We start from the raw sequence: 21,837 nt of genomic DNA, 5'->3' as shown, positions 1-21,837 counted from the left end.
AGAGGAGGTCCTCCAGGTCTTAGAAGTCTTTGGCATTAGGGACAAAATTGCGTATTTTACACTTGACAATGCTAGCACCAACGATGCTGCACTTGATGTTATTGGCACAGAGCTCGGCTTCGATGGCGCTCAAAGACATACCGTCAATTTATCTGCGAAAGCGCTGCTATTCGGTAACAATACGGACGCGTTCGAAGACCAACTCTCATGCGCAGAAGCGCTTTCTGAAGCCGAATACGAACTTTAGCGACAGAAAGGACCAGTCGGAAAGCTTCATACTTTGTCCTTGACATTCATCGAGCAGACAGGCTAACATCGTTGTTGAAGGAACTCCAGCAGTATGATATATCAGGGTTTGACGATCCGAAAATGCGCTTGAAAAAGCCGCTCTCGGTAGTCCTTGATAATGACACCCGTTGGCTTTATAGATCCGCCGTGCTTTGAAGCTTCGAATTTATTTCCAAATGCTGGTCACGAAGTACCGAAGTCAATGGGAGAAGGAGAATACATCGAAAAGAACTGGCCAGTTGAAGAAGTCGGCAGTTTGCCCCCGAATCCTCAGAAGCGAGAATAAACTTACTGCCAACGATTGGTCTGTCCTCCAGCATTTTACAATAATTCTCGGGTATTACGAAGATGCAGTCAAGACTCTGGAAGGCGATGGCCTGATCAGAAAGCGAAGGACGGGATATGCCGGCTCTTATGGAAACATTTGGGATGTTATCAACGGGTTTGAATTCTTGCGCTAAGATTCCGCGACGCGCAGTCTTCCGTGCTCAAGTTATTGCCTCCATTGTTCAGATATTTGTGGCTTCTGGTGCTATGCAGTATCTGGTGAAAGGATTGCCTGACTTTTGCAGCATGACTAATTCTGCTAGATTCACCTGTCCTTTTGCTCACGAGCTGTATGCGGACACCTTGCTGATGGGTGTCGTAGGTCCACGTCGGACACTAGACTTTTTATATCCTACGATGAAGTATGCATTCTTGATTGGCGCGATCCTCGCATTTCCTTGCTTTGTTATAAGGAAATACTTCCCGAATCAGATTCGCTACTTCCACCCTGTTCTGTTTTTTTGGGTGGCTTCCAACGTCGGGGAGCGCAGTATAATCTTGCGTAGTACTCCAGGGTTTTATGTGTCGGCATACGTGCGCCGCAGGTATTTAGCTTGGTGGGCCAAGTATAACTATATCCTATCGTGTGCTTTGACCGCTGGAGTAGCATTCGGCGGCATTTTGATCGTCTTGGCTTTACAGTATCATCCGAAGCCGCTAATGTGGTGGGGAAATACGGTGTCGGAGCAGGCATCGACGGCAGGAACTGCTACATTGAAAGCAATTCCCGCGAGTGGATATTTTGGCTTGCGTGAAGGTAGCTGGGAACGATTGGCTGATTATGTGGCATACTTTTGTTCAAAATTTTTACTTACAGCAATGCTATGTTGATACTTTTGGTTTTGAGTCATTAATGCGGCTTATCTCGTCATGTAAAATTAATTGAGATTAAGCATGATTGATTACATTCCTTTACACAATCGAGCATAACAACGGAGCCGAAACCATAAAGATGAGTATGTTTCAGGGTGCCAACACGCGAAAACTGACCTGGAGAATCATTAGATACATTTGTCGGCGGCGCCAGTGGGATGGTAACAGTAGAGTGCATATGGCAGAGATAGGGCTGTTGGCGATACGATATCGCAATCGGCATCGGTCGTACTTAGCTCTGCCGATAATTAAATGTCTAGTTAATAACTTAGAGGGTTTGTACCTTGAACACAAATATTTTTAGATATTTGTAGTACTATGATCCCAAATGCTAACTTAACAATTAACACCCTTTTCATCTTGCCACAATGCCTCCCTTCGAGAGGATGTCAACTTGATATAAGCGCCTCGACTACAGAGGCCTCAATGATGGGAGCGATGACGAAGCAGCAATCGAAGATTGAGTCGAACTGACATGGAACCTATACTGCTCTTGTCCGGCGAAACTGACCTTGGAGTAATTAAGAGAGGATAATAATTCTGGTAGACTGATATACAAGCCATTCGCCAGAATCTGCATTAACAGTACCCAAGTGACTGTTGCAGGGCCGGCATTGCCAATTCCTTTACAAGTTTCTGCCGCGAACAGAATCATCGAAGATGTTGGAAACTGCACACGAGATCAGACTTGTTGTTCTATCTCAGATACTGACATGTACTTTGACTGTCCGGTAATTCAGTGCTAATGACACAAATGATCCAAGCTCCACGTAATTGGTGGTGTAATCATCAAGGTGACAAATGGTAGATGGCCACTGCGGCTAGGGATTACTTAGCAATCCCAGCTTCCGAGGTTGCAGTGGAAATGTTGTTTAGTGCAGGGAGAGACTCGCCCGGTGTTCGGATGCACTCCCTGAAGGCCGATGGTCATCCCCTTCGCCCTCCTATTCGCCTGCCCCTGAACCACCCCTGAGTTCGTCCCAATGTCGGGCTGCCCCTCCCGATTGGCTCGACCCCGAGCCACAAGCAACACTTTTGTTCCCTTCTTTTTCCGCCTTTTCTTTCTCTTCTTTCTTTAGTCAATCCTCTTGTATCAAATACTACTTGTTAGTAAACTTAAGTCTTGCGCTTTCACAGGCTCAGTGAAGGGTTTACTCTGATCTGAAAAATACTCAGCAGCATAGGTTTTCGACACTTTCATGGGCATGCTGCAAATGGAAGTAATACCCTGAACAATCAAATATGTCGCTCCGCAGCATCATTGCAACTCTTCTCTGTAGATTCGATACCGCACAGGCACCAATCGAGACATCATTGTCTATACAAAGGGTCGAGGAAAGAGTAGCCTTAATTTTCAGAGGCTGCGCGGTAAGATCGAACTTGTGGTCATCATGCTGCGTCAAGAATGCAGAGACTGCTTCGACAAATTCTTCGTGAGTGTCGTAGCATGCGTCAAGATCAAATCCTGCGCTCTGCGACACGCCAGCCTGATTTTTTGCAGCCCGCTGCGATTGATGATTAACGAACATTGCTCACTTCATGGAGTCTAAAAGTCAGGAGCAAACTTACCTTGCTACGGCACTTGAGACAGCTCCGAAAAGCTTGACCGTCTAGGCCCGCAAACACGTTTGCTAGCTCCTGAAGAGTATCACAACGAATCTGGCGACGACAGGACGGGCATTTTCGGCAGTATTGGGAGTCCTTATAGATTACTTCAACCTGGTCCATGATGCAAAAGAACGGATTAAATTCTAAAAGCTATTAAATTAAAGGGACGAAATTGAGGGAGGAAACGTTGTTACTGAATAGAGTGGAGAGAGTGCGGAAACAAACAATGCGTCCGAGGATAAACAAACATAAACAACATAAACAAACAAACAATGCGACCGAGGATAAACAAACATACAAAACATAAAACAAACAAAAGGGCAAGGGCTACGAGCGCGACTAATTAAGGTTAACGCTAGAGTCTAAAAGGAATAGTCCAACAAAAGAGTTCAGTTTCTGTCGTCCGGTACGTTCTCGAAGTACCGGCCACAGATTAAGCTCAAGGGTTAGGGAAAGAGTCGAGTTGGGGGGAAATAGTCAAGGATTCAATTGGCACGAACAAAGTATAACTGCCTTAGAGTTCATGTTTGCTGATATGGTTATCTGCAGAAAGTAGCCATATATTCCTCCAAAATTGACATCACAGATTCATTCAGTCGCATAGCAGGTAAAATAGACTATGTGATAATCATAGCAGGAATTAGATTACAAGCTTCAATTCTACAAATGACGCACATCAGCCTTTGACATCACAGTACGAATAACGCAAAGCAAACCCAAACCCACAGTTATCTCATTGACACTAAGACGTTATCACCTTGCTGCAACCGCCCGTCCGAAATTCCTTGGATCAAAGCACCCACAACTGAATCATCAACCAATTATATTACAATAGAACTCCAATCTCGAAGATCGGTATGGAATTTTGCGACGACGACCTTAGCAATTTTGACGCCCACGGCGCCGCGCCGTTACCGACGACTGATCAACAAGGTTATGTCCAGTGTGACGGTGCACGCATCTGGTACGCGTCATACGGCACCGGTTCTCCAGTCGTCCTACTGCATGGTGGAATCGGCCACAGTGGCAATTGGGGATATCAAGTTCCAGCGTTAGTCAAGCGTGGCTATCGAGCTATAGTGATCGATAGCCGTGGTCATGGTAGAAGCACTCGCGATGAAAGAAAATATACATACGAGTTGATGGCATCCGACGTCCTTGCTATACTGGATGCCTTACAGATTGAGAAAGCGTCACTCGTGGGCTGGAGTGATGGCGCTTGCATCTCCTTAATTCTTGCCATGAAGGCACCTCAGCGTGCTGCAGGAGTCTTCTTCTTTGCCTGCAACATGGATCCCAGCGGTACGAAGGAAATCGAATTCGGGCCTACGCTTAAGCGATGCTTCAGTCGGCATACGAAAGACTATGCGCTCCTGTCTGCTACTCCGGACCAGTTCAATGCATTTGTCGAAGCCGTCGATGAGATGATGAAGACCGAGCCGAACTGCACCAGGGAGCAATTAGGGCGAATAGATGTTCCTGTATCGATCGTGCAAAGTGAGCATGATGAATTCATCAAGCAAGAACATGCCGAATATCTCGCGGAGAGTATTCCAAATGCAAAATTCGTCTGTCTAGCGGGCGTGAGCCATTTTGCACCGTTGCAGCGACCAGAGCTTTTCAACAACGCAGTGTTTGAATTTCTCGACAAATTAGCCTCTTAGGGGAGGGTATGTATGAGTTTAGTAATGCTGAATTCCACCTAATGCAACTGTAGTGCGTACAGGTATCATAGGTCGTACGTGCTATAGTCCCAAACGAACGCATTCTACGTGTCGCTTGTCCGTCGCGTAAATCACCCAAAGGCTCCCTGAGCGTGTTAAAGCTCCCGTTATCACTTTAAAGCTGTGCATAGTCATGTCCAGGCAGGTTGAAATAGCATAGCGTACAATCCTTCAAGAAAAACATTCAAACCAAAGCAAAATATATGCAAAAGCTAGAGTATTCCTTGTAATGAGAACACAATTGTCATCGACACGATAAAACTGGCCGTTGTCCCTCCCCAGTGGCGTAAGTTCAGCGTGGTCTCCAGGGCTATGGCAACCAATCGCAGGTACACCTATCGCGCCGCGTGATCTATAGCTATAACATCTTGTGTGGCGTGTTTCACTGAGGATGAGCATGAGCATGAGCATATGTCTTCAAACCCTGCCTCGACGAAATCACATACTGCCCCACTCATGCATTCTCTCGGTGGCAATCAGGCCGAAGCTCGCAAATCAGCTCCAGGCGGACATTAGTCTAACCGCGAAGATGCTAGCGAATTTCACGGTTTGCGCCAAGAAGTGACCCCGTTGGATTACATGAAATACATTCAAGATGGGCCGTAGACCAGCCAAGCAATAGTCCGTTAGCATTCACAGTCAATTATTTAGGTGGTATTCTTATTAACGAGACACCCGTTTACGCGCATCGTGCAGGAACATTTGGAGGAGAACATGTGTAGATACGGTAGGGTGGAGGATGAAATGTAGGCAAACTTTAGGTGTGAAGTAATTTCGGACAAAAATAGCCATACCGACTGTGCTCATGAAATATCAAACTTTTAGCCCTTTCGCACCAGATGATTCTATTGGAACTTGCTCCACATGATTGAAGCAAGGCGTTCGATAGTGCACTTACTCTAGTCCTATGTTAGGCATGATCATTTATCATAGAGTGGAGGGTGTGTGCGCTTTAGTAAGTCCGAGCTTTGGGCCCAGGCGTAATCAGTCCTTGCGGTGTTATCAAACGGCGAGGCGTTCGGCCAACCGGCCGGCCAAGCCGCCGTTAGACCTGCGGGCTATCTCGGCTGCAGCGCCTCTGGCAATTAATTTGCACACTTTTATGCTATCTCTGCCAAGGAAAAAGAATTTTATTGGCGCGATGGCTTTTTCATTTCTAACAGGGGAGCGGCGGCGGCTTCGTGTACGGTTCTGCTCTGGATGGTCACGGCGAGACTGCTGAGAAATGAAGGGCTTCACGTCCTGGCTGTTGCTTGTCCGCAGATCGCGTGTTTGTCTATTTTTGATTGGCCTTTAATTCTGGGTCGTATCCGGGAAACCTCTAATGAATGGGCGTGAAGATAGTTGTCAACTAAGAGAAGTTTGCAATCGGGCCAGACCATGGAATAGTGGAAGTTTAACCGACGCTATTTCGGAGACCTCGAGTTTGGCTTATCTAGAGCTGAACCATATCATCATTACACGGTGCGGTCACACCATCGCCTAACGCGTTCGGACTTCGCAGCCGCAGTAGGCTTTAGATATACCGACCCTCTAGGCGTCAGCAGTAACATGCTCGCAGTCCTCCAGTTTCCTCGCATTTTATAATATCGGAATTTTGCTCCTCTGCAGACAAGGTATACAAATACTTTCAATGCATCTGTCAGTCTGACATCGCTAACCGCCGACAGAGATGTCCGACCCATATGAGCTCAAGGCCCCTGTGACCGTCTCGACGCAGGACGTTGAAACCAGTTCCAATGACAATAGCTTGGACGAGAAGAAGAATGGTGTTATCGAGCACATGCACGAATTCGACGTGATTGTTGATCGAATGCGTGCAACCGGCGATATGGATGACATTTTGGCCGAAGGAGGGGCCGATTTCTTCGTCGAAAAGTTGCGCACCGTAAGTGCTGAAGAGGCAGTTGAAATACTGCAATACGCGCTCGAGTACCACAACACCGATATCAATTTCCCGGAGACTACACTTACGAGAATTAAAAAGTTGCTAAAGGGTGAAGAAGCCTACGGAGAAGGTCCTATTTTGTATGACATTGATCTGCGTCTTGAAGCATCGCTGATGAAGTACCATTCGCCATATCCGGAAGTTCGATCAGTTTGTACACCAACGGATGATCCTACCATTCCGGTCGAAACTTTCCGAGCATATTTTATTGGTATTTTCTGGGTTGCGATTGCAGGCTTCATCAACCAACTTATGTATTATCGTCAACCTCACTTCACGCTCACATCTCAAGTCGTCCAAATTCTCCTTCTTCCTTGCGGGCAGTTTGCAGCGAAGTTTCTTCCCGCATGGAAGTTCCGGGTGTGGAAGTGGAGTGTCAACCTTAACCCTGGACCGTGGACTTTCAAGGAGCAGATGTTCGCTACAATTATTACTAATGTTGGTGCACAGAACGCCGTTTGGGGTCAATATTATCCAGTCATCAGAGAGAAGGTATTCTACGGGCAGGAGTGGGCTAACTACGGCTTCACTGTCCTCATAAATATTATTTGCCAGCTCTTTGGGTTGGGAATGGCAGGAGTGCTTCGAAGGTGGACTGTTTATCCTAGCAAGGCCGTCTGGCCAACAATGCTGCCCACTCTGCAGCTTAATCGAACGCTTCTTGTTCCTGAGGAGAAAAGAACTATCAGCGGATGGAGAATAAGCAAGTATCGCCTTTTCAACATCCTTCTTGGAGCCGCATTTGTTTACTTCTTTATTCCGGACTATCTCTTTACCGCTCTCAGTACTTTTAACTGGATGACGTGGATCGCACCTAAAAACAAGAACCTGGCTTTTGTCACCGGATCTACTATTGGCGTGGGATTCAATCCAATTACTACCTTTGACTGGTCGGTTATCAATTATGCGTCTCCATTAATTGTACCATTCTTTGCCACAGCAAATCAGTATGCCGGTACTGTGGTAGGCGCCATTATTCTCCTGATTCTGTTCTACACCAACTACCAGTATACAGCATACATGCCGCCGAACACAAGTACTGTATACGACCGTTTCGGAAAGTCGTACAACGTTTCGCAAGCGATTACCGACGGTGTTTTTGATCTAGGAAAATACAAGGCGTATTCGCCACCCTATGTCTCGGCCGGATACTATATGTACTTGTGTGCTTCTTATGCTGTGTACATGTTTGCTTTTGTTTATATTTTCGTCATGGAGTGGCCCACATTCAGAGACGCAATTTCTGGCTTCATTAGCAGCTTGAGGAATCGCAAGTTGTCCAATTATGATCGATACAGAGATCCTCTGTCAGTTTTAATGCGACAGTACAAAGAAGTTCCGGATTGGTGGTTTCTTGTGATCCTTGCGATCTCATTTGTCGTTGCTTGTGTTGTGATGAAGGCCTACCCCACCACGACGCCGGTCTGGGCAGTAGTTGTTATCTTTTTGGTGGCAGTTGCGATGCTAATTCCTTGCATGGTATTATATGCCTCCACAGGATATTTTATGTCTATAAATATGTTAGGAACCATTATTGCTGGTTATTTGGCTCCTGGTAACGGTGTAGCCTGTGTTTTTATCCGTGCGATGGGATTTTGTGTCGAGGATATGTCGGAGACATATGTCGGTGATCAGAAGTTGGCTCATTATGCGAAGTTGCCTCCTCGCGCGGTATTTCGAGGGCAGCTTACCGGGACGCTCTTCCAGATATTCGTCACTGCGGGTGCTATGGAGCTCGTCCACGGATTGCCGAATTTTTGCAGCTGGACTCAGAGTTCCCGTTTCTATTGTGCGTGGTCACATAGCATATATTCAGGCAGTCTTCTGTTCGGCGTAGTTGGTCCCACTCGCACTTTCGACACCCTCTATCCTATGATTAAATGGTGCTTTCTTATCGGCGCATGCTGCGCTGTTCCGTTGTATTTAGCAAGACAGAGGTACCCGCAGTACCTCAGGCTCTTCCATCCTGTTCTTTTCTTGGGAGGCATTACTCGATTTGGCGCGAACTACAACTTGACATATTACACACCAGGATTCTATATGGCGTTTGTTTTCATGCACTATTTGCGCACTCGCTACCTGGCCTGGTGGTCGAAGTACAACTATATCATCACCAGTGGTCTATCTGCGGGCATTGCATTCTCCGGTATTCTCATCTTCTTGGCATTGCAATACCGTCCAAAGTCTCTGGTATGGTGGGGTACTACGGTGCAAAGCGCTGGTATTGATGGTGCTGGTACCGCCACACTTAAGCGTATACCTGCAGTTGGATACTTCGGCATTCCTGAGGGGACATGGCAGTAGTGTTGTAGTCATTATTGTTTGAATTCAAAATTTGTTTGTAACAAGAAGTATATTGTATTGCCACCAAGAGAATTTGTAATGTACACTGGAAATGGAAGGGGAGCTTTAAGAATAGTAAGAAAACTTTCCAACAAAAATGAGGTGGTCGGATTGAGTAACACCATCTAAGCTATTCCGATGTATATCTCCGACTTGAAGCCTGACATCTTCAAGTATGTACGAGAGATAGAGAGGCAGCCAACAGGTCTGTCTACTATGTACCCTGAAACCCAAAATCGCTACTGATATACCCTCCACATACCTTTGATAGCCCGTCGTCACGTCATTATACGTTACATTCCGTAATAACCGATGCAACTCCTTTCATACTCGTAGCGTCACATTTCTGTCTCTACTTACAGATAGATACAACAGAGAACTGGGGCCCGAAGACACAAAAGTGATTTTGCCGCCAAGATCCGCCTTATCGGTATTCACTAAATATGGCAGGACCAAGGCAGGTGTAGTTGAAAGTAAATTTACAGTCATATCATTAAGAGCGAAAGTCTTATGGCGCAGTCTGGGAGTCGGGAATAGAGTCAGCGGTCAATTGGTACTAATGAATTGTTAGCATTCAAATATCAGACCAGTTTGACTGCTGACCACAAAGCTCGCAAATTGTCATTAAACTAACAACAACCTTCAATGCCGTCTGTCCATGCGTTGTGCTTACACGACTGATGACGAGCAGAGTAGACGTCAAAAACACCATGCCACATAGCAAAGTACGTCTGCGGCCCACTCTTTCAAGATTCTTAGAGGCTGTGAGGGAATTACCATCTGAGAGATCCCAAAAGGGTTATGAACTCCGGCGAGTACAAAACAATATGACTATATGCAGACTAAAACCAGCTCCAACAAGCTGATGGCACGCGTGACCCATACACGACAGCAGATTATCGATCTATTTGGCTTTAGACTTCGACGCCTCTAATTTTCTCTCCTCCTGCAGAGCAGTATAAACAATTACGATCGCGGTATCAGGGTCATAATCCTTGCCGTTGAAGGCACTTAGAATAGATATTACGTCATGGAAAATAAGCCACGACGGGGACTGAGGAAAGAACGCTAATTAAAAGAAGGATATACATGGGTAAACGTAGGAATTCTCCAGGCCATATCGGTTGTTTTGATTGGCAAAATATACAGCGAAAGCATTGCACCCATTGTGCGTAGGTAATCATGACATTCTGATTGATCTTCACTATCATATTAGACTCAAGCCGTACTGGCCAAATCTCCGGTTCAAGTGCAGTGCCAATCGAATGGCCCAGACCGATTCCCAAGGAGGAAATTATTTTGGTGATACTCTTTGCGTAATACTGCGTGAAGATGCCTGCAAAACAGGTCAAGTACCCCCAAAATATGACCTTCCGGCGGCCCTAGAAGCAGAAATCCAATGACTATGGCTGCACTATCGGCAGAAAGAACTTGTTGGTCCTGAGCACGAATGACCCACTTTCCAGGAGAAATCTCGTAGCCAAACTTATACATGAATTGGGATATATATCTTGGCTTCGATAATGGGCATAGGTCAGGAGGAGGTCAAGCATTGAGACTTAGCTCAACAGCTGAAAGTTGAGGGCAAAGTAAATATACACTGGAGGCGCGGCATTCAGTTGTACACAATCCGGTCCTATAGATACAAGCCATACCCACGCCTACAGAAGCTTATGAATAAGGTCGACGGAGTTAAAGACTGGCAAGATGGCAGGACTAAATGAGAGTCGGAAACGCTCTAGGCAAAGCTGGGTAAAACTAGGCGAGGGTAGGTGAGACACACCCCAATAGCCAAGAAATAATGACTGAAGAAGCCCGACAATTAATGAATGTGGTAGCGACGGACAAAAGAACAGAGCCGACGGAGAGAGGGTAAGATTCCAAGGGGGTAGCAATGGGAGTTAAAACATAAAAAGCGGACAGATTTCTATATTAACATTCGCGCCTATGATGGTTAGCCTTACATTACACGGACTGGGCGCTCATTATTGTGACTGTATAGCGAAAGCTTGTTTAACAAGTGGTCATCGGACTGAGGCCAAACCCTTCTAAGGCATCGTACTTCCACTGCGTGCATCTCTAATTTTATAAGCTTTAATGCGCTTAACCATACATCACTTCCAGCAATATAGTTAACCTTTTATGAGAATGTGTCGATCAGGTAGGTATTGGAGAATCTCAGCACCGGGCCTGCAAGTTAAAATTGATATATTACTTAATTAATATCATTTGCATATTCCTTGAAATACATTCGTGTTGTTTTTTGTTGTCCCTTGCTTGACCCAGAAGTGTCTTTCCAGCCCAGTCCAGTTTTGCCTTGCGCTCTGGCACCCCACCGCCGCTCAGGCTTCGTAGCCAACACGAGCAATCTGCATCCTTGACAAAGAACCACCAAATTTAGCTAAAATTAAGTTTGAACGCCTGGGTCTTGTAGTCCCCACTAAGAGTCAACAGCAGGCTCTGTCCGCCATTTCCGTCTGTCTGGAAATATATAGGGCTGGCTAGAGCGTATCTGACAACACTGTAACCAAATTGGGTCGGGTCCATGATTTTTGTGCCGCGAGATGACCACGGTCCAAGAGGTGTCGGCGCGAAACGAACATAGATCCCTGGGGGATAAATTGGCGCATATACAAGGAGATATGCATCATGATACTCAGAGTAGAAGATTGAAGCAGACAGAAACGTGTTCTCGAACTCGGTAGAGAACTCATCTAGGATGATGATGGCAGCTGATGACCTGCGAGTAGTGGGGAGCGGTTCCGTACTCGAAAAGGTACCCGTGCTGTTGTCGTAGTATTTCCACGTCGATTTGTCTGCTATTGTGGAAGTGGGCGCAACCGCAACGTGAATGTCCCTGTGATTGCCACCGGTTCCCGAGTCGCCTCCCATGTCGTCTGACGGGGGAACGTATACATCCCAAGCGTACAGGTATGTCATCCCTTGGACAGTCAGAGTCGAAAAGGAACCGTAGGGGTACTGGATACTCTCCTTCTGGTACACAGGGGCGGGACGATTTATAGTAAGCTTGTTAGTTGCTGGGTCGAGTGTGTATATGACCAAGAATGATCCGCCAATGTGGAAGCAGTTGTACTTTCCGGAGTTGTAACTCCACGCATCCCAGAACTGCACGGCCGAAGTATCATTGATGAGCGAGCAGTGGGCAGTTGCATCAAACTGATATGTTTGGTTATACGTGATCGAGACAAGTTGTTCGGCAGGAGTGACGGGAATGACTGGCCAGGAGCTGTCCGGCCTTGGGGAGAGTTCGCGGATCCACGAAGGATGGGAAAAGGTCAAAGCCATTGCGACAGAGCTCGACGTTGATGCCAACGTCCGGTTCTGCGCATCCTGTATCTGCACCGGTCCGGCGAACCAAAATGTGCGGTTCTGGATAGAGCACAGAGTTGGGAAACCCTGAAACCCAGACGTTAAGGTGTATGACGAGTTGATGGAGTAATCATGTAGATAACCCCAGTTAGATACGCTGGCGACTGAGAATCCGAGATTCCGCGGTGTCACCATAAACGGAGGTGAAAACTCGCTATGTGGCGTGAGAATGTTGGGAACAGAAAATGTTGTAGATGTCGCAGAAGCAAAAGCTGCTACTGTCAGCTGAACGAGGACGAGAAAGGAAGCCATTGAGGGGACGCACAGCTGTTTACATCACCACAACTGAGAGGTTCTAGGTCTTTATACATAAATCGTGAACTAAGCACCCTCGCATGATCACCTCTCAGTCGGGGTGGAACAACAACGTCAGAAGCGAGACCCACTAGAATGGGAGCATTAATTGCTGACGAAATTGAATGTGACCTTATTGCATTCGGCGTCGGCGCCCCGATGCTTGGCAATATATACAACAAAGGACCGAAGTCCTATATATAATGACTAAACTCAACTTTAAAAAGTAAAGTTGATGTGTGACTGTCTCAGAACTCCACTCTGACTGAATCATTTCACTACGTCTAAGTACTCTTTTGCTAAATCCACCGGAACGGTTTCGCGTTTGCTAGAAGCTCGCCAAACACATTATAAGGTGTGCCCTCAGGCCGCTTTCACTGGCCACAAAATCACATCACGCAACGCGAGAGTACTCGTACTTTCCAATTTTAAATATGGGCATCTTCGCAGCACTACACATAATTGTAGTCTTCCTGGCAGCAGTAACCGTCTCCGCGGCGACACTGGCCGCGTCGACCGCCTTTCCGGTACCCTCGATTATCACACCTCACTACGACACTGACCCTCTCTATGAAGTTTCACCGCCTGCTCACGTCGACTTCAAGGTTGCCTACGTCGATTACTGGGGGGAACTAACAGACTCGTCCCGCACCCCCAGATTTTCGATTGAGAACTCAGACTTGGCCACATTCTGCTCTCTCCAGGACCGGGGTTTCTGGTTCTTTGGTTATACCTCCAGCGTAGAAATTGACTCCTACCAAGTGACCAGCTTCTCGAGCAGCCTCTCTCTGGCGAAGGACTTTGCGCACCCCGCATGGATTGTTGATAACTGGGCCCACTGGCCGATAATCCCTCGCACGGCGGAAGAGAACGAAGTCAGCGTTACTTACAGCACCGACATCACCGTCAACGCGTCCATAAACTGTGCTGTCGTCGGCCCCAGTAAAGCCATTCAGTTCTGGAATATGAGGCTTAGCTATTGCGGCCCATTCGCTGGAACGTCAATGGTCGTGTATGAGTTCTATCCAGCCTACAACTCCCTGAAGATCACGCGTCCCATCACTATAACATTGACACCTGATGAATACCAATACGGCTCGTTTGCAACGGTCGTCGTTAAGGGGGTTGTGTACTTATACGCACTGGATACTAGTCAGGATGGATACCACCGAGACGTGCACGTCGCCTCAGCCCCCGCCGCGACAGTTGAAGACAAGTCTACATGGAGGTATTGGGACCAAGGTGCAGGAGCCTGGTTGTCCACCGAGCCGGTTCCTACCGCACGCAGGCAATCTGCCGCCATTATATCACTTCCGGCTCAGACGTCTTTTAGAGACTCAGCGTCAATTTTCTATTCAGCATATCACAACTCGTACCTGCTGTTCTTCCTCAACGATAGTGAGGACCGTCTGCGAGTAAAGTACTCCTCAACTCCACTCGGTCCTTGGAGCACCGATGACATCATCGTCTTTTCCTTTCCCGCTTCTGTCCAACATGCGCTTGTAACGCCAGTGCCATTCCAGAACGGCTCAGATATTGCCGGTCAGAGGGTGCTTATATCCTCATATGGATATAACGAATTCAAGACGAAGGTCTGGAAGCTGAAGTTTACATAGCCTTAAATCCCAAATGCCAATTCTGTTGTGGATAATCGAAGCGCATTTCCATTCGTGTCCAGGAACAAGATGGAATCTTATACATATTTGAGCATAAAATAACACGCGAGGTTGGACTGGGGCAGATGATTCGTGGGAGCTTTAATTATGTTTTGTTGCGGCGGCACTGGTCGTCGTACGTCTGTCGTGAATCTCGTTAGTTAATTTATCGTTAATGTGTTCAGTTAATATTTAAGAATTACGTGTACATAGCTTTTTACTTGAAACCACTACTTACCTTGACTATTGCCTAATACGATGTTCTTATTGCTGACAATCATGCATTCACTCCAACCAAAAAAGATCTTTCGAAAATGATGGGTCAGCATGGTTAAGGGAAAGGGGGATGGCTGATTGCGGAGTTGCTAGACTATCCCAGATCTCTTTGCTCTATATCTCATAACATCAACGAGTTTCATCGGACTATGCGCTCCAATGCGTACGCCGTAGTAGGCATGCTTGCCCGAATTTAGCGGGATTCCAAATCACACAGACAATGATGCGGTGGCACTGTGACAAATCTCTGGATCTTATGGTGAGCTAGATCTTATCACACGCTATCCCACCACTAATCCCCATCCAGCAGTAGTCAGCCGACCCTCATGGCGTCATACATGCCAAGAATGATATTAAACACGCCCTTCAGTTCGGACGTAGAATTAGTTAGAATAGGATTTCAGGACAAACACCTACAACCGCGAACACAGGAAGTGCCAAGTCCCTGTGGTTCTGAACTTTGCCCTTGCCAAAGCCCATACCGAGGCGTAAATCCGTGTTGGCTTCAAGTGCGACTGGATCTATGACGAGTAAAGTGGCCGAGTCTTAAAACGGGCGCCACCATCACATTAAAGTGTATGGGGATAAAGTTACTCTGTCGGTGAACCTAAATCGAGACACGATGGTTTCCCGTTAATTAACGCGGCCTTGGGCTTAAAAAGTAACTCCGGGAGAAGGGATTGCAAACTTCGGCAAATAATGGATATCAAAGTCTACGTTACGTACACTTGGCTCAACCAAGTATGGTCGTTGACTCTCCATCAATCTTCTGATACGTCATGTCCTGCGGGTTGTTTTCGCTCTCAGCAGGAAGAGGTCTTTCGTCTACTCCCGGCCTCTGGCCTGTTCATCCTGAGTGGCTGGATATTCAACGCAGCCAAGAGTCCAAGAATTTTAAGGTGGTTCCAACAATGCTTGATTAGCATTGATAAAAAGTAAGAGAGATGCATGGGGCTTCAACGTTCAGGGTTTCAACCCTGAACCCACTATGCCTCTTTTGGACACGCTAAAATATAAAGAAGATACTACATTTATGATAAACGAGCTATTCGTTTGACAACAAGGAGTCACATGCGTCAATGAGTTACTTACAGATACTTTATCTCAAAGACTGACCTGACAGTATTGATGATGTTTTTGACTGGATCGATGATGTGGCCAACATTGCGGATGTTACCGGCTATAATTCGACCACGGTACAAGAACAATTACGTGACCTACTTTACGCGCGTGACTGTGTCCAGCTAGTAGATGTGCTACGGCAGAGGTGGTCAAGAATAGCATGCAGTTGGAGCCATGCTCTGATAGGCATGCCTTTGCATGCCACATGTGGAACAATTCAGGCTGGAGCAGCATACTTCAAGTTCGCAATATCTCTCAAACAAACCAAGGAGATGTATAATGCCGATCCTGGAGCAAGGTGGCGTCTATACAGGTAGCTCGCATGGGTTAAGTAGCAGTATCATGTGAGATTAGTTGTAGCGGAACGACATATAGCTGTAATAACTACGTACGGTGTCACATCCAACATTGGTCGCTTTATGGATCCCCCTCTACAGAAACGCCTCTAAGACACACTCACATGCTTCGGAGCCAATGGCCAAAAAATGATGTCGACAGCGGAATAACAACTGGAACGGGGCAGGACCAAAAGCAGATTAAGCCGTCGGACGAACGAACAGACCGGTGGACCAAAAACCAAGTTGAGCAGCAGAAAAGTTACAACTCCCAGACGTTAGTCTGGAGGATCGTTGAAACGTGTATATATGGTCTATAATCAAATATTCATATGTACATGTAGCTAAAATCTCTTTTGTCTTCTCTGATATTAGCATGATACTACTACAAAAAAGTTCATTCATATTAGTTATTAGATTAGGTGATGGTAATCACTCCGTCTGTTAATAACCGAGCCACTAGACAGAATATTGTACACTTGTAGATTCCAAGGTCTTGTACAAGATTTACTACTAAAATACTCTAGAAACTTCAAGTATAGAAATAGAGCTACTTAGCCTGGGTTAGAATATCCCTACAATTAGTCTATCCGAATTCTCGACAACCCAGTTCATTTACGTCCCCCTGCACATATAATTCCATCGGATTATTATGAGCTCTCCAGTCGACGAGACACACCGCAATGATCCCACTTCATCATCGATATCTTTCATGTCTGACCCCGGCGAAAAATATCCCGATGTACAATGGCAAGAACTTTATCATTTGAGAGTCACTGGTCAAACCACAGCTGCGTGCAATCCAGGCTATCACTACTATCGGGATTAAGACACATGACACCATGATCTTGGGCAAGTCGATGATGACTTTACAGCCAGTGGCGTGCTTATTGAGCATATAAGCGATCTCGTGATGTTTCCTTACTTTTGTCAGTCGGGCTAATATTTAGTCCGAAAGCGCACAGCTAGTTCGTCCATCGGCTCGGCCAGTGCTCCGTCGGCTCAATTCATACAACTTCTCATTCGCTTCGCAGCCATTGCGTCTCAGTATACCTTACTCTTAGTTCCTCGTCTCTGCGCTGCAATCCATCCGCCTTGAATCGGTCGACATAGCTTCGACTGGTCGAAAACACCGCGGAAGTCGCAGCGTACACCAGATATCGGCGAAAACGAACCAAGTTTAGTTCAGCGGTAGAGTGAGCGGCTCGTTGTCAGCCACATTGCCCCCATTCTTACTCTTCATTCGCGTTTGCTGACACTCTCCGAAATACAGGTATATATCTATATATACACTGGCCCGTCTAACGTACGGGGACTGGCTTTTTGCACTTCCACAAGTACACAATGACACTGCCTTCCGTCGACAAACAAGTATCAAATAGCCCAAGCCACACAAAAGAGAAGACACGCGCCATTGTGCCTGTCGGCGACGATGCACAAGATGGCTACGCACATCTTCCGCCAGAATAAGCTGACCTCCTCCGCTCCCAGGTCCAGATTACGCCCGTCAACTTGTCTTTCTTCAAGCTCTATAGGCACTCCACGGCGCTTGATCTCGCTCTCCTCGCCGTAGGACACGTCTGCAGTATCGTCGGCGCCTTACAGCCGCTCATGGCCATCGTTTTTGTCCCAGACGTTTGTCGACTTCTTTGGCTATAGTGGATTCGAGAACATTTCCAGCGCGAGATCAACAAGTTTACTCTATATTTCGTGTAACTAGAAAACTTCTATCGGCACATTTATTCATACCAATCGAGGGGAGGTTCTATCGGCTAGAATCGGAGAACATCAGACAGAACATTGCCTATTTTGACAAGCTTGGTTCCGGATCACGTCCCGCGTTACTGCCGATACCAATCTCGTGCACGAAGATATGTACAAAAAAGTAGGTGTTATTCTTGCCGGGCTATCCACATTTATCGCGGCATTCGTCATTGGATTTAGTCTTGGAAGCTCACTTTGTTCTTGTCGTCTGTCGTGGTGCCATCGTGCTCACACGGGTTCCCACGCCGTCCTCCGGCTTCGTTACCCCTCTGACATCGTCCTGCCTCATACGCGACGCCCACTCACATATAATAACATAACACTACAAGGCAAACATGCACCTTTGCAATCGAAAAATTGTCAACTACTTTATTCAACAGAAAGGGACAACGCAGCGTGAATGAGTGCGCTCGAGGAGGGCAGCGAGGAGGACCGTGGCCGCTCCTCCTCTGATGAGACCGAGGTGCTCCAACCAACACAGCGAGCGCGGGAGGAGACTGTCGAGACGGAGCGAATTGAAATTCCCCCAGGCGCGCGGGGCTGCCCTCTGTGTAGCCGCGAGTTTCACGAGGCCGCCGGAGTGCGCCGGCGTGTCCGACAAGTGCACGAGCAGACAGCGCAAGAGGGCCTGTCGGGATATGGACGACCTCGAGCACGTCAGAGCTCTCCTGAACGGAAGCTGACGAGACGGGTTCGTAGATTGGTTGCCAAAGGCGGCGGATCTGTAATAGTTCCATTTGGTTTTGACTTCACATATTAATTGAGCCTGTACCAATTGTATAGATGATAACTATAACTGCCATTCTTCTGCCGTAGCTTTATCTTCAACATTATCTCACTGGCGTCGGTCAAGCGTAGCGTCAGTTGTCAATTCATTACTTGTCGGCTCTCTAAGCTGGACCTCAGCACTAACCTCGGTCAAGGATTGCGGTCTAATTACTAAGGAAGTCTTGCCGACATCATCGGTTCAGCACTCTGACCATTAAATTTTAATACGTGGATCATCTGAAATTTGAATAAATTCTTTTGAAAGCTGAAGCTTAACTAGAACAGTAGCGAACATATCATCTTATAAATACTTCCCCGGACAAACTCAGACTGCGTTATTAAAACATTTTACTACATCCCGTGGCATGCGACATTAAAAGGTACTAGATAAGCAGTGACATAGTTAAAGATCTAGCTAATTATATAAAATAACCCATAATCATAGATATATATAAATTAATATTGGTATTCAGCAGCTACGATTAATGACTAAGCGGAATATGCTGTCGCGCTGAGCGTGCACGTATCAGAAGTTGCTGTTGTGGCGGTCGACGTACCCGTAGCAGTAACTGCCAGCACTGAGCTCGTGAAAGTGGCGACGCCAACGTCACTACTGCTAGTGAAGCTCAATGCGCAAGTTCCCACCGGATCTGCACCCGCGGTGACGCAGAACGAAGGAGTGACGGACGCGGAATTTCCATCAGTCGCAGTAGTTGTGACCACACTGTTAGAATAAGTAGACGTGCCCGCCGTTCCGGTTAAGGTGGATATTGAAGTTGTGGTGATAAATGAGGTAGTACTCGTGCAGGTGATGGGGTCGGCCGTGTAGGTGGCACCAAGTGTGAATGTAGCAGAACCGAGAATGACCTGCGGGCATGATGTCGGGAAGCCAGACGCACCAGGTGTAGCACATATTGTGGTCGCAGCAGTTGGGCCGAAGTTGGCGAATGGCAGAATCGCCTGGGTGGGACAGCACGAACTAGCTGGGGACGTTTCGAAGACAAGAGCACCCGCACCAGTGGCCGTTACGTCGACGAACGTGCTAGTGAATGATGCACCGCCCGCGGCGACCGTTGTGGTGAAGCCAGGGGGGCAGGTTGGCGAAGTGCCGGCGAACGTGAAGCATACGGGAGTTGCGGGTAAGGGCGTCGCTGTTCCGTCCGTCCCCACAGTGCCGGTCAGCTGGGTGGCAAAAGGCGCAGGGGGCGCAGAAATAACGGTGCTTTCGGGGCCGAATGACCAGGTGGTAGTAGTGAGATCCGAAGTACACACCGGCGTCGGACCAACGAAGTCGGCCGTCAAGAAGAACGTGACGTCCGGAACGTCGACGCATGAATCAACTGGTGGGAATCCGCTTACTGTCGGCGAGACCGCGCAGAACACTGTGGAGGTTGGGGTGGTTGGGGGGTTCGTGCTCAACGTCAGAGCTCCTGTTGAGGTACCCGGAACCCCTGAATCAGTAGTGGCGGTACATTGACCGCCGCACGCAGATGTACAGATGATCACGTCGGCACTGTAGGTTGCACCAAAAGTGAATGTGGCGTCACTCAGAGTGACCTCCGGGCATGTGGGGAAGCCAGATGCCAATATAGTACCACATACTGATGTTGCACTCACTATGTCGACGGATGCAGATGGCGTGATGGTTAAGCTGGGACAGGTTGAACATGTAGGGTTGCTGGGGACGGCCTGGAAGACGAATGTCTCAGCGCCTGTGGCCGTTGCCGCAGGGTTGCTAGTGATGATTGATGTACCAGCCGCTGCGCTAGGAGTGAAGCCAATCGGGCAGGTTGCCACGAAGCAAGCGGGACCTCCGGAGGGTGTCGCAGTCCCATCGACAACAGCCCCGGTCAGAGTTGTTGTGAAAAACTCAGTCACAGAGGTAGTAGTAATGGTAAGAGTTTGTGCCACCACTAAGGCAGCCAAGGCCAGCAGAGCAAGAATGGCTTGTGTAAGTTGCATTCTGAGATATGTTGTCTGATACTGTAGGTTAGATTGTAAGTTGAAGTTCTGCCGGGGAATGCTCTCCTTATATGTTCGCGTGTGCCTGGCAGCAACTGTTAACTCGCACTGTTTTGCTTCGATCTGTGACACTCTGAACTAGCACTCACTGCATTGGGCCCGGCCGCAATTCAACCACAGCAACACTGAACCTGCCATCCTAACCCTGAGCCCTTGGCTCGCTTCAGCATTGCATTAAGTTTGCTGGCTCTATGCTTCGATCTGTAACACTCTGCACAGTTGCCGCCCAGGCCCAGGCCCACGGTTCTGTATGACCCTGAGGGTTCAAGCAGGCTCCAAGAGATCCAGCTAAATAATTACATAGTTTGTTATGAATGTATTAAAGGAATATTGATGCTAGCATGTTCTTCCATTGACAAGAGGAGTGTACTGTTGGTCTGAGACTGAACGACTGAAATCGTAGAACAACTATCGCGAGTACCTGTCAGTGAGCCTAACCCTGCTTGTTTGAATTTTATTTAGGCAGGTATCTTGGAAATCAAGGCAACCATTCTTGCTCACACCCATAACCATGTCCACGCGGTCTTAACCAGTAAAAAGTTGCTTGTCTCTTCTTGAATGGCAAATTCTCAGAAGAGGTGACTTTCTTCTTCGTCCATATCTCCTGGTCGTGCATTTTTATATATTGCATTGCGACACGCAGACGGCGCGCATTGAGTTTTATGGCGCGGACGAGTCTGGAACACCGCGCTACCCTAAACGAACCGAACCTGAATTTCAGGGGCTAAAGTTCACCCAAACACTCCATACTAATGAGCCGCACAGTGAAACCCTGAACCGTACTGGCTAGCATCAACTTGCTTTACTCGTCAACAACCGGCAATGTGAAAGAAGGAACGAGTAGGAGTGCCATCAATGGCGAGTTGTGTACATTGGGGAATAAGGGAAGTTTGTGTTTTGAAATCGAGCCGTTAAGCGAATTATTTATAATTATCTCTGAACTGATCTGGTACGATGAAGCTGGAAACCAGCCTCTTGCTAAATGAGCTGGGCTATAGCACGGGTCCTGACCCCATCGCTTTCAAGAGACTTCGCCCAGCTTCTGAATGTAATAAATGCCGCCGTCTGTGTAAGCAGCCCTGAACTAATCAACACTTTTG

General features: G+C 47.3%; 7 protein-coding genes across 7 annotated transcripts; 4 read left to right on the top strand and 3 right to left on the bottom strand.

Annotated features, from left to right (window-relative positions):
• Positions 1-747: 747 nt before the first annotated feature.
• Positions 748-1,380, top strand: V1508DRAFT_335885 (OPT oligopeptide transporter protein-domain-containing protein; the record flags this gene model as incomplete). The annotated part of the gene is made up of 1 exon (XM_066936656.1): positions 748-1,380. A coding segment is annotated over one exon (633 nt), but the record flags the coding sequence as incomplete, so codon positions are not given.
• A 1,580-nt stretch (positions 1,381-2,960) lies between these two features.
• Positions 2,961-3,277, bottom strand: V1508DRAFT_425037 (uncharacterized protein). The gene has a single exon (XM_066941375.1). The coding sequence runs from the start codon at positions 3,214-3,216 to the stop codon at positions 3,007-3,009; it is 210 nt and encodes a 69-aa protein (XP_066793311.1). The 5' UTR covers positions 3,217-3,277; the 3' UTR covers positions 2,961-3,006.
• A 398-nt stretch (positions 3,278-3,675) lies between these two features.
• Positions 3,676-5,067, top strand: V1508DRAFT_425033 (Alpha/Beta hydrolase protein). The gene has a single exon (XM_066941374.1). It carries the CDS (start codon positions 3,954-3,956, stop codon positions 4,758-4,760), a length of 807 nt encoding a protein of 268 aa, XP_066793310.1. The 5' UTR covers positions 3,676-3,953; the 3' UTR covers positions 4,761-5,067.
• A 1,346-nt stretch (positions 5,068-6,413) lies between these two features.
• Positions 6,414-9,204, top strand: V1508DRAFT_425031 (OPT oligopeptide transporter protein-domain-containing protein). The gene has a single exon (XM_066941373.1). The coding sequence runs from the start codon at positions 6,493-6,495 to the stop codon at positions 9,070-9,072; it is 2,580 nt and encodes an 859-aa protein (XP_066793309.1). The 5' UTR covers positions 6,414-6,492; the 3' UTR covers positions 9,073-9,204.
• A 2,078-nt stretch (positions 9,205-11,282) lies between these two features.
• V1508DRAFT_270941 (uncharacterized protein) lies at positions 11,283-12,991 on the bottom strand. Its single transcript, XM_066936484.1, has one exon. The coding sequence runs from the start codon at positions 12,751-12,753 to the stop codon at positions 11,509-11,511; it is 1,245 nt and encodes a 414-aa protein (XP_066793308.1). The 5' UTR covers positions 12,754-12,991; the 3' UTR covers positions 11,283-11,508.
• On the top strand, positions 12,886-14,725 carry V1508DRAFT_425027 (uncharacterized protein). The gene has a single exon (XM_066941372.1). It carries the CDS (start codon positions 13,230-13,232, stop codon positions 14,409-14,411), a length of 1,182 nt encoding a protein of 393 aa, XP_066793307.1. The 5' UTR covers positions 12,886-13,229; the 3' UTR covers positions 14,412-14,725.
• A 4,227-nt stretch (positions 14,726-18,952) lies between these two features.
• On the bottom strand, positions 18,953-20,786 carry V1508DRAFT_425020 (uncharacterized protein). The gene has a single exon (XM_066941371.1). It carries the CDS (start codon positions 20,675-20,677, stop codon positions 19,205-19,207), a length of 1,473 nt encoding a protein of 490 aa, XP_066793306.1. The 5' UTR covers positions 20,678-20,786; the 3' UTR covers positions 18,953-19,204.
• Between the last annotated feature and the right edge of the window lie 1,051 nt (positions 20,787-21,837).

Source organism: Lipomyces doorenjongii (genome assembly GCF_038497915.1).
Source record: "Lipomyces doorenjongii strain NRRL Y-27504 unplaced genomic scaffold V1508scaffold_76, whole genome shotgun sequence".
NCBI classification, from domain to species: domain Eukaryota; kingdom Fungi; phylum Ascomycota; class Lipomycetes; order Lipomycetales; family Lipomycetaceae; genus Lipomyces; species Lipomyces doorenjongii.
The sequence above is the reverse complement of the archived record's forward strand: the minus strand, read 5'-3'. Positions and strand labels throughout refer to the sequence as shown.

Bases quoted from the DNA above. Each gene is read 5' to 3' on its own strand.
- V1508DRAFT_425037 (XM_066941375.1), bottom strand. From the start codon at position 3,216: ATGGACCAGGTTGAAGTAATCTATAAGGACTCCCAATACTGCCGAAAA.
- V1508DRAFT_425033 (XM_066941374.1), top strand. From the start codon at position 3,954: ATGGAATTTTGCGACGACGACCTTAGCAATTTTGACGCCCACGGCGCC.
- V1508DRAFT_425031 (XM_066941373.1), top strand. From the start codon at position 6,493: ATGTCCGACCCATATGAGCTCAAGGCCCCTGTGACCGTCTCGACGCAG.
- V1508DRAFT_270941 (XM_066936484.1), bottom strand. From the start codon at position 12,753: ATGGCTTCCTTTCTCGTCCTCGTTCAGCTGACAGTAGCAGCTTTTGCT.
- V1508DRAFT_425027 (XM_066941372.1), top strand. From the start codon at position 13,230: ATGGGCATCTTCGCAGCACTACACATAATTGTAGTCTTCCTGGCAGCA.
- V1508DRAFT_425020 (XM_066941371.1), bottom strand. From the start codon at position 20,677: ATGCAACTTACACAAGCCATTCTTGCTCTGCTGGCCTTGGCTGCCTTA.